Source organism: Drosophila santomea, chromosome 2L (genome assembly GCF_016746245.2).
Source record: "Drosophila santomea strain STO CAGO 1482 chromosome 2L, Prin_Dsan_1.1, whole genome shotgun sequence".
NCBI classification, from domain to species: domain Eukaryota; kingdom Metazoa; phylum Arthropoda; class Insecta; order Diptera; family Drosophilidae; genus Drosophila; species Drosophila santomea.
In genome coordinates, this window is record NC_053016.2 from 79,056 (window position 1) to 96,320 (window position 17,265).

The 17,265-nt window shown below is 40.2% G+C and overlaps 3 protein-coding genes across 7 annotated transcripts; 2 read left to right on the forward strand and 1 right to left on the reverse strand.

Moving 5' to 3' along the window:
- Positions 1–73: 73 nt before the first annotated feature.
- Positions 74–4,581, forward strand: LOC120454459 (galectin-4). 5 transcript variants are annotated; one of them, XM_039639795.2, is made up of 3 exons: positions 74–397; positions 3,230–3,345; positions 3,418–4,581. In XM_039639795.2, exons 1-3 carry the CDS (start codon positions 320–322, stop codon positions 4,439–4,441), a joined length of 1,218 nt encoding a protein of 405 aa, XP_039495729.1. In that variant the 5' UTR covers positions 74–319; the 3' UTR covers positions 4,442–4,581. The 5 variants fall into 5 exon arrangements, with proteins under 5 accessions (XP_039495729.1, XP_039495711.1, XP_039495720.1 ...); XM_039639777.2 differs by lacking the exon at positions 74–397 and adding an exon at positions 757–1,297; XM_039639786.2 differs by lacking the exon at positions 74–397 and adding an exon at positions 1,934–2,329.
- A 73-nt stretch (positions 4,582–4,654) lies between these two features.
- LOC120454483 (galectin-9) lies at positions 4,655–6,118 on the forward strand. The gene is made up of 2 exons (XM_039639826.2): positions 4,655–5,921; positions 5,980–6,118. Exons 1-2 carry the CDS (start codon positions 4,769–4,771, stop codon positions 6,045–6,047), a joined length of 1,221 nt encoding a protein of 406 aa, XP_039495760.1. The 5' UTR covers positions 4,655–4,768; the 3' UTR covers positions 6,048–6,118.
- A 4,926-nt stretch (positions 6,119–11,044) lies between these two features.
- Positions 11,045–16,505, reverse strand: LOC120458112 (protein atonal homolog 8). The gene is made up of 2 exons (XM_039645643.2): positions 16,133–16,505; positions 11,045–13,322 (listed from the first exon to the last, which is right to left on the reverse strand). Exons 1-2 carry the CDS (start codon positions 16,218–16,220, stop codon positions 12,301–12,303), a joined length of 1,110 nt encoding a protein of 369 aa, XP_039501577.1. The 5' UTR covers positions 16,221–16,505; the 3' UTR covers positions 11,045–12,300.
- Between the last annotated feature and the right edge of the window lie 760 nt (positions 16,506–17,265).

A 17,265-nucleotide genomic window follows, 5' to 3' on the forward strand; every position in this document is an offset into this window, starting at 1 on the left:
TTACGAAGCACACAATGCGAGGTCTGATGCCTGATTCAGAGAATGATAATGTGCAAAGCAAAATATCAGTTTGAAAAGCTTCGCGACGTGTGGCGGTTGTTGTAGTCGAGCAAAACAAAATATGTACATACATATGTTTACGTGAAACGGACCTTGTAATTTTATGAATGAAGGAAATTTTACTTCAATAAACTATTGTTTTATTTAATTATCAGCATCCAACTTGTAACGTTAAACAAGGTCTAATAAGGGATTGGTAACAGATCATTTTTCAGTTTTTAATTAACTAAATTGAGTGCTTAGAGATCAATTTGATTCAATGGTTCAAATGACCTGTTGCTGTGGAACACAAAATTGTGGCCAGGATGAAACCTATCAGAGGTTCAAAAATGACGATGTAAGTTTGTCGATACTAATTGTTTTGGATCGTCAACTTAACGGTGCATCAAGAGTAGCAAAAAGCCCCACGACCGCTATCTAATATGGCAGACAACGCCTGTACTAATACATATAGAGAGAATATGTACATATATGTATGCACATAGATACTAGGAAAGTTTTTTGATGTGTATATGTATAGGCACCCACGCATAGCTAAATTTATATGCGTAGGCAAACAAAGTTATCAGAATCCGAAAGCTACAATTTTCGGGGTTGATAAAAGGTATTGAGCTATAGGTGGCCCCGGTCAGGCCGGTCAGACATAAAATCAAACAGTCCGCGCACAAACCCCCGCTAAAGGCACACGTAATTTGGTGCCAGAGACGTACATACATATGTACCTACTTATATATTCCGTCAGAATACATCTCGTACATCTAAGCGCGCTGAATTCCACCTAAAGAGCGAGAGAGCGTATAAGCTGCTTGCTCAGAACCGCATGTGCATCGGGTAAAATCGGTAACCCCAACTTTGCTTAGTCAGTATGACGGCAATAATACTCCTGGTCTGCCACTCGGTTCGCGAACTCGTCGATCTGTCAGATGCTCTGTGGCAAAACGCCTTCAATATCGAGCGTAGTTTAAACTATTATCGCAACAAGCGGCGCTTGCAACAGTTTCGAATTCATTGTCGGGAATTCTGGTTGCGTCAGGCCTGGAATAACTGTGATCCAATGCATCGGAAGGCCGACATAGATTTTGCAGCCATTGAGGCGGGTGCAGTCTGTGTCCAAAATATGGATGCCTTTGACGATACAACAAAAGTGCACAAGAGATTTTTGCAAGCGGAGAGCACAAGACTCTTGCCTTTGGATTGCATCAGCGACATCGAGGTGGTGGATGGAACAGAATTAAAAGTGCGTAATCTGGAAACTTGAGCGCAATTTATAAGTGGCTTGGTGGTTGTGCTTAAAGTGTATGTACATATGTACATGTGCTTGTACACATTATGTACACATGTTTTTCTCTTTTTCCGTCTTTTGACATTTAGCGTGCTCCCCAGTAATTCCCTTATTCGCGTTCTGGTAGAGCTCTTAACAGCTGTTCGGCACAGTCGCAGTCTGACAAGGTGGCTATTAGCACTACTTCCTTAGCTCTTGCCCCACCTTCCGCTATATACAAAACTATCGCCACTACGCTCTACAGCGATATTATATGTTTTGTGTATAGTGGCTACACTACAAGTTTAAATGGGATGTTGAAATGGCATCACTGTTGTTTAAAATGATTTTTGTATAGTGGTGCCACTGCGGCTTTAATGTGAGTATAGTGCCGCCACTGTTTTTTTAAATTAGATTGGTTTAGTGGCTTCACTAATGTTTAAATGATTTTTGTATGGTGGTGTCACTGTTTTATTAAAGCAAATGTGGTTTGTAGCTCCAGCCTAAGGCTAACAGCCTATGCAGTGGCTTAACTGCGGCTTAAAATTCGCTTTCTAGGGCAGTGCCACTGTGTTCTTAAAACAATTTTATACACTGAGATTGGTGGCGCCAGTGCAATGTGTTTTTAAAGCTCTTCTGTATCATGGCGCCAGTGTTCCAAAAGCTGTTTACACAACTCGTCGATCTGTGTCAGGTGCTCTGTGGCAAAACGCCGTCAACATCAAGCGTAGTTTAAACTATTATCGCAACAAGCGGCGCTTGCAACAGTTTCGAATTCATTGCCGCGAGTTCTGGTGGCGTCAGGCCTGGAATAACTGTGATTCAATGCATCGGACGGCAGACAAAGATTTTGCAGCCATTGAGGCGGGTGCAGACTGTGTCCAAAATATGGATGCCTTTGACGATACAACAGAAGTGCACAAGAGGTTTTTGCAAGCGGAGAGCACAAGACTCTTGCCTTTGAATTGCATCAGCGACATCGAGGTGGTGGATGGAACAGAATTAAAAGTGCGTAATCGGGAAACTTGAGCTCAATTGCTAGGTGGTTCAGTGGTTGTGCTTAAAATGTATGTGTGCACACATCATTCGTACACATCATGCACAAATGCTCTTCTCTTTTTCCGTCTTTGTCTTGACATTTAGCGTGCTCCCCAGTAATTCTCTTATTCGCGTTCTGGGGGAGCTCTCAACAGCTGTTCGGCACAGTCGCGGTCTGACAGGGTGGCTTCTAGCATCGGTTTATTTAGCTCTTAGTCACGTTAAGTCAATTCGACCATAACAACTCCCCGTAGTTACTTAAAGTTGAATTACTCTTTTTTTAAGCGATAAGCTCCCAACACGAACCAATTCAGGCGCTTACTCGCCATTTATTTGTTCATCTGTTCGCGGTCTGTGTACATATGTATATACATAAATCGTCGATTTTATATGTCGAGTACGAAGAGCTTTTGGCGTAGTCATAGCGCCGTAGCTTCAATGCTCTTCAAGCGAGTAATTCGCGAAACGGGAGGAACAATATTTATTTTATAGTTTTTTCCCTTCCTGTTTCCAAATCAGGACTTAAAATGTGTCTTAGGGTTTTGTGTGAGAAAATAATGTGCTGTTGTCCCAAGGCGAAAAAGGGAGGTTTGAATGAGGTAAGCAAGCATTGAATATATTGACGAACGAATTTATACTTGAAAATGTGAAAAAACCAGAAGTTTATAGTGAGGGCTTTTATATAGTATGTAAGCAACTAGTTTTTTGATTGTCCTTAAGAAGTTACAAGTGTTCTTATGGTACGTTCGCCAATTTTCCCATATTTTGATCCGAACAGTGCCTTTTACCACTAACCTTGAACTCGAGAGATGAAAGACTGTTTTAATTGTAATATAAAGTAATATTTCGCTTATAAAATTCACATTCTAGGCCTCATTTTACGAATATGCAGATGCTTTGCCAAAATATAGCAACGATCAAATTGGGAAACTGAGCGAAGGGATTAGTTTCACCGTAACCGGAAATCTTTCAGTAAACTGCGAGAGGTATGTACATATGTATATTGAGTGAACAAGGTTTTGTGATTTATTTTTTAAACTGTTCCTCATCCTTTTCAGGTTCTCCATCAATCTTGTTTATAAGAATGATTCGCGAGATGTGGCGCTCCACATCAATCCACGGTTGCCACAAAACTATATTGTTCGCAACACCAAAGTACAGGACATTTGGGGAAGCGAGGAAGTGTCCTCGGCATTGCCGTTTCTTCTGAGTCGGGGCGAGGAGTTTTCTATCCAAGTGCTAGTTACTGAGGCATGCTACATGATATCGGTAAACGGCCAACACTTTGCAGAGTACACTCATCGAATCCCCTATGAAGATGTCCGCATTCTGGAAGTGAAAGGAGATGTTAGTAACGTGGAAATGAAGCGATCTTTGGTCTTAAAGTATCCTCAACGATTACCGCAGTCGGAGGCTAAAAACATTGAGCTTCACATAGATGATGAGATTAATGAAATTGACGCCAGCGTTGAGGAGACTATTAAAATACCCCATGAGTGGTGCCTTATTAGCGCCCCGAACACACAGTCGGACAGTTCGCCAAAGAGTAACCACAGTTCTGGTGATCTTGGTCTTTCTTTGCCTTATTATGGAGCACTGCCACCAAATTCGTTGGTCGAAGGTCGATGCCTAAAAATTGAAGGGCGAGTGCGATTGCTTCCACACTCTTTTTACATTAACCTGCAACAGGGGCAGGACATTTGGCCACATCCAATAATAGCATTCCACCTAAACCCACGTTTTTCAAAAGCGAGCAGCGGCGCTATTGGAAAGGCGGTGGTGTGCAGAAATGCCTGGCTTAATGGAGCTTGGGCACAAGAGGAGCGTTCGGAGTTTGATACAAACTTTCGACCTGGTCGGTCTTTTTGTTTAGCCATAGTTTGTACCAAGACATCTTTTGAGGTGTATGTCAATCGGCAGTTTATGACTGATTTTAAATATAAGGTTAGCCCAGCGGTGGTTGACACCGTCTACATACAAGGAGATGTTAAACTTTGGAATGTAACGCTGGAAAAAAATCACCTGATTAAGGGCAAAAATGTCCGAGTCTATCAGAATCCAATGTACTCTAGTGAGTACTAGCTGTTTGTGAAGAATTCAATTTATCTTTGGTCAGGTTTTTTTTTAGTAATTGAGCGACAATAAAAAAGTGATACATTCGTGTTTTTATTTATAGAAAATTTATGTTAACAAATAAAATTATGCGATTTTCATTATTCTTACCTAGACATGTATATTTATTTAATTGAACGCATAGTCGCTATGTGGGTTTTTTATTCTAAAAACAGAGCGTGCAATATTTTTGTTAATGTCGTTCTTTCTATTGTCAAAATCGGCGTATGTTAAATTTTAATCTGCCTGTTATAACAACAATTTTGAAGTTTCTATCTATATTATTGGAGCAAAAAAATGGAGACCAAGTTTATGGGCATGTATCCTGGAGCGTGCACCGTAGCTCTAAGGCGAGTTATGGACGCTATGTCGTTGTTCTATGAAAATCGCTCAGCTGCCCATCGACGCAAGCATTTTAAAGTGATCCAATGTCCAAGGCCAGGACTATGTTTTGTCTTCCACGGCATGATCCTAATGGCATGTGAGCATTTTGTTATAGATTTTCTCACCAAGCAGGGAAGTGAAATATGCGAGGAGTGCGATGTACTGCTGCAAATAGGATCTCGACTTCCTCAAAATTATATAACGCGCAATTCACGTCTCAAGGGAAAATGGGGGCCCGAGGAAAATTCTTCCTATCTAACCTTCCAGCTGAACCGGGGAAAGTCGTTTTGGATGCAAATATTACTTACGGAGGAGTGCTTCTTTATTTCAGTTAATGGCTATCATTTTGCGAAATATATTCACCGTTTGCCTTATCGATGGTTGGAAGCTGTGGATGTACTCGGGGATGTCTCCGACATCGTTATCGATACGTACTACGTTTCCGAGTATCCTATACGCCTAACACATTCATTGCCTCAACCCATTCCACATTTAACAAAGCTTCAGCGAGATGAACAGAACACGGAAACTGAATGGTTGGTCTTGTCTTCTCTGGCAAAGATGTCATCTAAAAAGTTCCTCTACCACCCGAGCCTCCCACTTCCTTTCTATGGAAAGCTGCTGAACGAAAACGTCCTCATAGAAGGAAGTGCACTTCGAATCGAAGGTCGGGTGCGATTGATGCCCCAAAGATTCAGTATAGCGTTTCAGAAAGGACAGGAAATTTGGCCGCAACCCGCAGTGTCATTATATTTTAGTCCCTGCTTCTTGCGAAGTAGGAACGACAAAATCGGCACGGCTATTATTACACGACGTGCCTATTTAAACGGTGAGTGGGTGAACTGTACATCGTCTCGCTTGAACACAAGTCTACGGCCAGGAGGTGCCTTTGTCATAGTAATCGTATGCCGAGATAGCTACTACGAATTGTTTGTAAACAACAGGTCCTTGTTTCATTTCAAGTATCAAATAAAGCCAGATTGTGTCGACATTGTGAATATTCGTGGAGATATCAAGCTTTGGGAAGTAGTAGTTGAGAGCAACACTTCCTACAAAAAACCACGAGGTAATGATATTTCATTTTCCAAGTTATTATTTCGACTTACAGTTTCTATTTATTAAAGTTCGAACTGCCATGGAACGAGCTATAGGTGCCTGGAAGCGATCTGAAATCCCCCAACTTCAAATATAATTGAAATAGTGTCAAAAATCAGCCATGTCGAAAAACGCAGTTCACGAATTAATAAATCAATGACGTCCAAATATTGTTGATTGCTTCTGCACCCCACATATACGGCTCCTATAAGTACTCTGCAATTAAAATAGTTCTGCGCCCTGTGCCCAGAGCACCGCAGCGCTGCGCTCATAAATGTCAATGTGCTGGAGACGTCAAGCGGTCGTCTGCCCATAAGCGGTCTGGATAGCAAAAGCAGACTCAGCTCCTTGCAGCGAGTCCGCCAGCTGAGGCCGCCTAAAAGGCATCGGAAAATGATTATTAAAAATGATAATCGATTAAGGACGCAGTATGGCCGATCTGCTCGAGTCGTCACTGGGAAGGCTGTCCTGACTTGACGTTTATGTCTACATGTGTTTCTTAAGACAGTTGACATTGTTTTGTCATGGCCAGCAAAAAAGCAGCAAAAACGCCAAGCCGAATACGTCAAGCCCGCGAATATTTCCCAAGGCCCAGCAAAGGAAGTAGAAAAGCGTCTGCCAAGGAAAAAATATTATTTATGATTCAAGTTTGTTAGTGCCAAGCATGATTTGTACCATTTTGCAAATAAAGTAGATTACTGATGTTTGATACGACAAGGGCCCATATTGCTTTATTTCGTAATTCATTCTTAAAATAATTCTAGGATTAACGCTCATTAAGATATAACGAAGCGTTTCCGATCTAAGAAGGAATATGTGAAATATACAAGTTAAAATAAAAAGTACGGATGCACATACAGGGCTGCCTGTATAGTAAAGTTTGGTTTTAAAAGTTTTATGGTCCAAAATTAAATTCAGTATAACCGGCAGAGGGAACATTGATTTCAGTCAGAAGGTTGCACTCAGTAATTTTAATCGAATTTTATGATATTTGTTGCCCACATTGTATATCTCCAAAATCAGCAAATGTTGTATATAGGTTTAGTTTGAGGCGTTTGCTCACTTGTTTGGACTGATACCTTCGTCCTTGGTGCATCCCCTTTTCTTTCTGACAATCTTCATAAATACGCCCATGGTTTACGAATTTTTGTTAAATTGAAAAATTTCTGAGCAAACCAGATCAATCAAATATCACAAATTTGGGCAAGCCGGCACAACTCAGCTGAAAAGTAAATGGTAACAAATGCATTCGCACCAATTTACAACATGACGTTGTCCTCTATGGCCTTACCGATTAGCCAGCCAGACGCAAAATGAGTAGGCTTATCAATATTCCGAATGTGTTCGCATGTCACACAGAACACTGTGCAATCAATGGCTCCGCAGAGCGGTAGCACTGGTACATTCTAAATTAAACCTCAATTGAGGTTTTGTCCTCTGTTCCTCCTTAGTCCCCTTGGTGTTCCTGTGCCCAAAGGTTTGCCACAGCAGCTGCCACTGCCAATTGTTTGAAATGGTCAACGGAATGCAACCCGTTTCTCATTCGTCGTGAACATCCAGCGAAACTGAGTGCTTGCCCCTGCTGCCTTTCAAGCCGAATTGCAAGCCAAAAACAAAGTTATCGAAAAATTGGCCCGCGGATATTTATATGGTTCTCAGCCGCGTTTTTTGCTCAGGTTGGTGTCCATTGTTTTTATTATGGTGTGCATGTAATAATCCAAGGATTCGCACTTACTGATCGGACCTATCAATGCGAGTTCGCTCTGTCAAATCCAATTACATAGCAAAACAAAAATAGTTTGTCTTTTATGTGAACTCCGGATTTGCAAGGACACCTCCAGATTAAAGTGAGCAAAAGAAGGAAAGCTTTTTATACATTACCAACTTTAATATATTTGCTGATCAATTATTTTATTCTTTGTTTCAGGACGCGATTACCTTGTTTCACTTTTTTCTTATTTCTTGTTCGTTGCTCCACGGAATAAGTAGATGCAGGGTATTTTGCCGAAACGAGGGTAGACCGCTCGTTTCTCCTTTATAAGATCACTGTATATACTCGTATACCGGCATGTTTGAATGTTTAGATGTGTGCTCCTCCAAGTAAGGGACCAGTGGTCAGACTGGAGCACCGGGTCTCGAATTCTCAGAATATCGCCCGAGATCAATCTTACACTCGTTAGATTGCATATTTTCATATGGTAGTTGGACACACATCGTTCTTTCGCATCCATTTTCGGTGTTGCGGCTGCGATGCCATACACTAGAAGCCGGCGGCGTCTGCTCCTGCTACTTTCTGTTTTATAAAAGGAATCTTTGACTTCTCGAAGCTCATTGAAGGGCAACAATTTAAGAGATTTGATTGTCTTCAGATGGTCAGATAGTCAGCTACGATGCCTGCGGTCTGCTTTTACATTTTAGAGGTTAAATTAAAAATTAGAAAATGATATATACATATTTTAATCAATTATTATACCCGTTACTCGTAGAGTAAAAGAGTATACTAGATTCGTTGAAAAGTATGTAACAGGCAGAAGGAAGCGTTTCCGACCATATAAAGTATATATATTCTTGATCAGGATCAATAGCCGAGTCGATCTGGCCATGTCCGTCTGTCCGTCCGTCTGTCCGTCCGTCTGTCCGTCTGTCTGTCCGTATGAACGTCGAGATCTCAGGAACTACATAAGCTAGAAAGTTGAGATTATGCATACAGACTCCCAAGACATATAAGCAGCGCAAGTTTGTCGATTCATGTTGCCACGCCCACTCTAACGCCCACAAACCGCCCAAAACTGCCACGCCCACACTTTTAAAAATGTTTTAATATTTTTAAATTTTTGTATTGGTCTTCTAAATTTTTATCGATTTGCCAAAAAACTTTTTGCCACGCCCACAAACCGCCCAAAGCTGCCACGCCCACACTTTTGAAAAATGTTTTGATATTTTTTCATTTTTGTATTGGTTTTTTAAATTTCTATCGATTTGCCAAAAAACTTTTTGCCACGCCCACTCTAACGCCCACAAACCGCCCAAAGCTGCCACGCCCACACTTTTGAAAAATGTTTTGATATTTTTTCATTTTTGTATTAGTCTTGTAAATTTCTATCGATTTGCAAAAAAACTTTTTGCCACGCCCACCCTAACGCCCACAAATTGCCAAAAACTGTCAGTGTTTAAGACTCTCCTTCGCAGTTCCACCAGCTGAGTAACGGGTATCAGATAGTCGGGGAACTCGACTATAGCGTTCTCTCTTGTTACTTTTTTTATAAAATGATTGTTTCTACCTATTTCATTTCCATTCCTTGTATTTGTACAATTGTGTACATAAATTAAAAGTGTTTTAGTTAATCAATAAGTCTCGTAAATAAAGATATCAATCACATTAATGCCCCGCGGCACAGTTGTATCTATGTTGAAAAGTACATAAAGATTTTCCTCTTAATGTGCCACATTTGGCGAGGGCATCCAGACAAGTGGGAGTGGGATTCTGAGCTGGTCCAGAAGGGCATATTGCGTAGAAGTGCGGACTTAATGGCGCCATTGCAATGCGCATGTCCATGCCTTGGATTACTGGGATGGTATGGATTTGGCGGTTGCAATGAAACGGAAGTGGACACAGATGGTTCCAGTTGAAATATGTAGATGCGTATCTACATATAATTGTTATCACGGGGATGACTCATTAAAATTGATATCTGGTCTCGAAAGATACAAATTATTAACAAGTAACTAAATAAGCTTGTAATTTTATTTCCATATTGCATCACTTGTTAGCGCAACCATGATTGTCTCAGAAATTAAAAAAAACTTTAATAAGTAATTGTCCTGCTGACTATAAGTGTTCATATGAGTCCAATAGAAAGGTTTATTTAGAATATTTAACGCGACAATTGCTAGACATCCATTTGGCATGCAATAAAGAGTGTCTGTCGCGCACGTCGCCTAATAGCTTTCTTTCCTTTTCCTCCACTTTGCTAGGTCAGCTATTGGACTGTCACAAGCCCACCAGTCTGGTTTTATTTTAAAATGGTCAATTGCGCCTTGCAATCTAGGCGCCAACTAATGGCGTGCGTGTGGGTCTTGACGTACATATGCACAAACTCCTACCAAGTTTTGCTCAACCTTACATTCTCTGCATAGCAAAAGTATTTTGTATTTTGCTTTTCTATCCCTGCCGCCAGCTGTATCCAAATATCTTTTGATGTGTCTGTCTTAAATCAATGGGGTTCTATTTCTGTGGCAATTTCTATGATTCACAACTGTTGTGCAAAACTCACTATCAAGATTAATGTGCAAATGGATAAATGCGTTACCATGAGCTAGCTAATGCTAGGGAAGAACTTTAAAATAGCTTTGATGGAGAAAATCCTAAAACGAAGATATTTAGCATCTATTTTTAGCCCTTCGCCTATAACAAGTAGCACATTTTTGGTTAATTATCAAAGTAGTCCAAGCAGCAGTGATCGTGCTAATTTGTACGCATATTTAATGAAAAGATCACGCTAGCTCGCTCAGCATGTGATGCCAAGACGGTACTTAGTTTATTGGCTCACCCTCGCACCAACACCTTGTGAGGCACACGCGCAACTGGCAACTGCCCCGAAATAGACGTTGCCACACCTGTGACAGGTGCGACAATATTTGTCGTCTGCTATAACTTAAAGCTGCAACTACAATTGTGTGTGGTATTTTTAGACGGCTTAAAGTCAATATTTGCGCAACAATTTTTCAGTTTGCTCCGACTTAAATAACATCTCGGCACGACATGTGATGCACCGGTTTACCATAGTTTATAATTTTAAACTTATTTACACAATGCCAATTTGTAACTTCGCCACTAGAAGTCATTTCTATCTGAGCAGATGTTCATTTTTTTACCCAATTCATTGATAAGTCGTGCTATACGATAATGGCTTAAATATTAATTTTCCAGTTTATTTGATCTCTTTATGCCCTTGGAAAATTTGTGAGACCATGGCTAAGCGTTCAAAGTTACATGCGTTCAAGTAAGTTACATATGTATTAAAATTCTTAATTTATGGTGAATATATATTTCCTAAATTATGTTTTAATTTATGAATATTTTATTATGCAAGTGAAGGTACTTTGGGATAGATGTATACAATCAAGTGCTAGCTCAACCACCTGCTGTTGAATAACGCCCATGCTTAAGTCATTATATTGTGATCGAAAATTGCTGTTATTAACCTGTTTTCCGTAGGATTCTTAGCTGATGTAATTTGTTCTGGATATTGCACTGGGTCAACTAGATGCAGGTACGTTGTTAATTATATGCATAGTTAATAGTGTTGAGCTCTTTTAGAAAACGTCATGAGTTCTCGTGCACTGTCAACTTACTGTAATATTGGTAAACTTTGTGCCTGCTAGATAAGCTGACAAATATATTTCTGAACCTGATAAGAGGAGTAAGTTGTGCCAAAACGCGTTATGATAACGTGGATGCGTTCAGGTGTACTTAAATCGATAGCCTGTCGTTCTTTGCGCACCTGTTGAGTTTTTAATATCACGAAATAGCTTGTTGCAAACGATAAGATTGCTTAACGTACAGACATAAAATAACCCTTAACACCGTCATTTCTATATGGTTGCCTTGCTTTGAAGTATTCAGTGCTCTTGCACCCAGATGACTAATGTTTTAACATCAACCCAAATAACAATTGTCTCTAGCGGCCACCTGAAATCCCAGCTCTATATAAAAATACGTTCTCTTTATAGTCAGTTTTGTGTATTTCCTGATTCTATGGCACTTACACTTATGTATACGTGGGTACATACATATATATGTCAATTTATACAAAACAATGAGATTACAATTTGAGAAGAAACGTCTACAGTTATTTACACAAACTAAAATTTGTATAGCTTCTTTTAAATATTTGTATATTAATATAAAAATCCTGTTTGAAACAAGAATCTGAAACATTTTAGGTAAATATATGGTTCACATTATTGTCATTTAAGTATTAAGGATACCGATTATTGTCTTTTCATTTAGTTGGCGCTGACTATTTGTACTGCCGAACATGCTTCAGTAAATAGAGATTAAATTAAGATCACATCGCTAGTATTTATTCATAACAATGTCACTATAAAGTACAAATCGTATGCAGGCATACTTAAAAATTATTCTTAAACATATATCGTCTGTATATCTAACAAAGCCTTGAAAACTTTTAAAGCTATAAGGCCACTACTGGCCAAGACTCAAAGTATGTGGATAGGAATGCTGTATGCAGATAAACCTAGCTGAAGCGCAAATATTTATAAAAATAGCAGAAATCAGTCGCATTTAAAGTCTAGAGAAGATTAAGGTAGCCACGAAAGTGGGCAGATTATTCGTCCTTCTTTCGCTTCACTTTTCCCTCCGTTTGGATGGTTGATGTTACAGCTTCCAAGCACGAGGCAATGGACGGTACGGATTGATCGGCGCTGTAATCCTCGCCAGCCATTCTGCTTAAAGTCAGTATATAGGAACACGCCACGCGAAGAACGGAGAGTTTGGAAAGTTTCTGAGTGCTGGCGTAAGCTGGAACAGCTTGGCGCAGTGTTTCGTAGGCGGCGGATATGGTGTGGACACGGGTCCGTTCACGTGCGTTTGCCTCGATGCGGCGCTCCCTAGTCATGTTCTTGTAATTGCGTTGATGTTGGTGTTGATGGGGACGCGACATGGATGCCAATCCCGCCTTGCATAGATCGTCATCGCTAAGACTGGCGTCTAGGAATGAAGATGCCGCTGATTCTTTTTGCGTCCTTTCCTTCAAAGTTTTTTTGGCGGATGGCTGCTTCCCATTTGGCATTGTGGAATACACCTCTATTTTGGGCCCCGCGTTGTCGACACATGGCTTTTTGGTGGTTACCAATGCGAGTGGTTCCAACTGTTCTGGATGGGCAGGAAGCGATCTGTGCAGAGTCGTAACTCCCGGATGGCGCACATATATGTGCGCGGGGTTGGGCATTATTTGGTGCTGCAGGCCCAACGTGGAAGACATGCAACTGTTGGGTGGTGGTGGTGGAGAGTCTATGGCTGGTGGTGTTAGGACCACCGCCGAATCGGCGGAAGATGTGTAGCGTATGCGTTTCTTGAGTGGACCAGTTGCATTCATACTCGCACTGGACGGGGGACCAGGCATGGAGTTCGACTTGGGAGTCGTCAAACCTACGACTTTGAAGGGTTCCGAACTCTTGCGCTTGTTGCGGACAAGGGCTATTGGCTTGGAGTCCGCCGAGTCCGTTCCTTTTGGTCTGATGTCGGGACTGCCACTGCGCGCGTGCTCGACGACCAAGTCGTCTCCGCCTTCGCTTTCCGAACTGGCGGAACAAAAACCCGCATCACGGTCGTTGGAATTGGGTGAATCTAAAAATAAACAAAAAATTAAAGAGTTAGTTGTCTTCTATCTGTGACGTATTACGCCGAACCGGTTACTAATGTTTTGGCGTTTCGTATTCGTAAATTAAAAAAACCCCCCTTTTCCGAATAGGGCTGCGACTGCCTTTGTGCGACACCCCTTCGACTTTTCAAAATTCAATAAGTCCCAAATTTTTAGCTATTATTTTTTATTGCCAGCTGATCGAAGCCAATTGGAATGACGTATTTATGACGTATATACATATTATGTTCCCCACTATCTGTTCTGCCCTATGCGATCTATTTGATACATTGAAATCGGAGATTACATGAGAAGAAAGACCATAATGTAAAGTGAAATTATGCATTGATTACGAAAACGAAACAGGTTTCGTAAATTTACCACTGACCTCCACAAGTATTGAAGTGCTGAAACGCAGCTTACTTGTTAAAAGTAATTTATTTCAAGTCTGGCGAATAAAGTCAGTTCAAGTTCAGCAGCAGGCAGCCACTGCATCAGAAGCCAACAACCCGGTTAGCAATTTTTAAAATCACAAAGCAAATAAACGAGCATATGTACATACATACACACATGGATCAAATTTGCTTGTGATTAAAACTTTAGGTGTGCCTGCAAAGTATACATGTGTAGAATCTGCCAGGATATTCATGAGTATTTCCATATCTTAAAGAGTGAGAACACAGTGTCTCCAACAGCTAATTTCTGTAATCAGTTGGAAAACCCGCTTAGGAAATATTGTGTTATTGCCCAACGAAACCATCTGCCTATCCACGTGTATATATATTTTTCTGTCAGCAAGCATACATACAATAATTACTTGTTATTGAATTTAAATAACTTTGCTGAAGCCAAGTTTGCACCTTTATTGTTAATGGAATGAGTAAATGTATTCCCTGTTTGTTTGAACCGGTACGGACATTTAAATAATACTCATTTACGGAAGGTATGCTTTTTTGCATGTTTATTCAACTATTTATAAGCACAATATCTGCTATCTTTTCTAATTTTAGGCAGATAAACAACGAAACGAAATTCAAAGCAACTGACTGACATTGCGACCACGAAATCAGGCTGTACAAATAACATCAGTTTTATAGCTCTACCTCCATCCCATGTCTTGCTTGGTTTATATACCGCACTCTAATTTATATTTAGACAAATGTTTACTTTTAAGCCACCGTCGTCGCAGGCGTCGTCTCAGCGAAAACACCTGTGCAAAACGGAAACTAAAAAATGCCTATAAAATTTTTATAAATTTTAATTTTTACTAATTTACTCTGTATGTATGGTCGTATGTTTCAGACACCTTATGCAACTTCTAAGGACCAAAGAACTATATGTGTATCTTTATATTATTTTTAGTACATATGAAACAAGGTATTATTCTCGACTGTCTCTATTAAATATATTTTAAGATGCTTTTGGAGCACCAAAATTAGTTTTATTTTAATGAACCTGGTTCGTCTTAAGGTCCCAAATACAAACTAAGAAGTTTTGCTCCGAAATTAGCAACGGTTTTCCCGTTATTGGCCTTTTTTTCCAAGAATGAATGCCCTCCTGCGAAAATCAGCTAAAACCTACTTAAAAACGGCAGACATTAACTGTCAGAGGCATAAGAAAATCCCATATTCACGCCAAAAGTCAACGAAAGGTTATCATCATAGGCGGCTTTTGGCTGGCGGTCGGTCCACTGGGAAGCATTCCCTGTGTGGGAAGCCTCGTCTTATCACAACAAGTGCATATACTCACACGTACATAAATGTAAATATGTTAAAGCGACTATATGGAATATATTGTAGTAAAATGACTCATCACTTTTATGAATGAATCGTAAGAACTCATCCAAATAATGCAGTATTGTGCCGCACTTCGCAAGGACCTTTTTAGTTCGGCTGTGAAAGATCCCAATTTTATTCGGCTTCCCTGTTACTAATGGTACTGTTTGTGATTCGTGTTAAATCAATAGAACTAGAATTTGTACCAACTATAATCGTTGGTCTTGTATTTAATTTAAATTAGGAGCCACATAATTCTAATTCTAATCCATCTACACTAATCATTTCAGAAGGTAACTGATTAAGACTAACAAAAAAAATAAAAGGAACATAGAAACGAAAAATAAAATCAATTTTTGTAAAACAGTTGACGTAACAGTACCAACAATATGGGAGGAGTTAACGTCTGTCCTCGAACATTATAACAATCAGCAGGCGGTGGTGAAAAGGGATACACATTGCCGTCCAACTGTCGCTCCAGCTTCACAAACAGACAAATTGCCAATATGTCTGGCGACATCGTCGTCCCAAATTCGCCATTGCGGGCAAAGTGCTTGGCCGACATATGCAACACAAAACGAAAGTTGGAGTACGCTGGCGACACATAGTTGGCGTTATTTACGTATCTGTCTGCATCTTAATTGGCACCCTCAAAAGTCTGCTGCCTTTATGATTCTGCTGCATCGTGTTGTTGGTGGGGCTTTCTGGGTGCACACCGCAGCACCCCTACTAACAATTTTGGTCGTCAATAATCTTCAGTGTATCATATGGTAAGTTGCCTATGGTATGGCCATGGGCCAAAGCCTCCTCTTCTTGTGTCAGTACTCGTCCTTTTTGGGGTTCAATTACAAAGGTAAATATGCAGATATTTGACAAATAATGTCAAAAAGTTATTTTGCGACTGCAAGACATAAAATAACTATGTATGTATGTAGGTGTAGATTTTTCATGCAAGTATTTGCAGGTGCTGCACATTTCGCAGGCAACAGGTGCATTGTCTTGTGCGCGTGCATTTAACCCACCTTTCATAATAATTGCTGATAATTCCGATGCGCTTAGTTGCATGTAAAGTTTTTCTGGGTTGGTTTTCGCCATAGCCGCCAAGGACATCCAAGATCTTTAAAAATAGCGCGTATCCAAAAACGGTGTTTGAATAGTTTTGTTGGTTTGTTGGTTTTTATTTCATTTATTTACAATGACGGCTTTGATAGCAACAGAAACCTATTGAACTCTCACGTATTGGTTAAAGGCACTTTTTATTTGTGGTTTGGTAAAGCCGTATGTGACCTTTGGCACTATCTTCAACTTATTAGGTTTTTTTATTTTCACGATCTTTTGAAAATCTTTTGACCGGAGCACGACCGTTCACAACGAAAGTATCTGACGGATTGAAAATATCTTGCGGATTGAAATGGCCTGCGCCAGGGGCCGGCTTCATGCTAAAAGCAGCACGCGGTCGAACTGCGTTTGGTTATCAGTGCTGACAACTCAGCTTCTTTAGATTCCGTTGTCCTAAAGTGCGTATGGCTTGAATGGAAATCAATATTTAACTTATTGCGTTGCCCCTTTACCTACAAGATAAATTCTTAGCAGAAGTAAATTATATTCCCTAAAAGAATTAAAGTTAAAACTTATCTCTACAAGAAATAGTAAAAGCCGCTGAAAGCTAAGCTAGCTAAGCTTCGGAAACTACTGGCTTCAAGGAATTTTAGGCAGCAAGAGTTGCCAGCACTGTGGTACGAACTCAGTTCGTTGGATCGGTTCGCTGTCGAGCATGTTTGACTATCGCATTATTAGTTTTATGAATGAAAATATTCGCTTGCTTGAGATTTGGGACTAGAACAAACTTGAATTACACTAATTAATTGCAGGTGTTATTATTCCGCGGCCTTCCTTATGTTTTTGCGGGATTGAATTACAATATATATTTCCCCATTGGGTGAACTGATGTTGATATACCTTCAACTCTTAAATATCTTGGCTAGAAAACATTTTAAATTTCATTAAATTAGGTTAGATCGGCCAGTCTTGGCGGCTCTCCATTTAATAATATTTGACTTATAAGGCTTTTAAAGCCTCCATTATCATCAGGACTTTCTGAATACAGTTTTTCTCCTTGCAACATTTCTGCTGCACAGTTGGTGGTATATGCGTC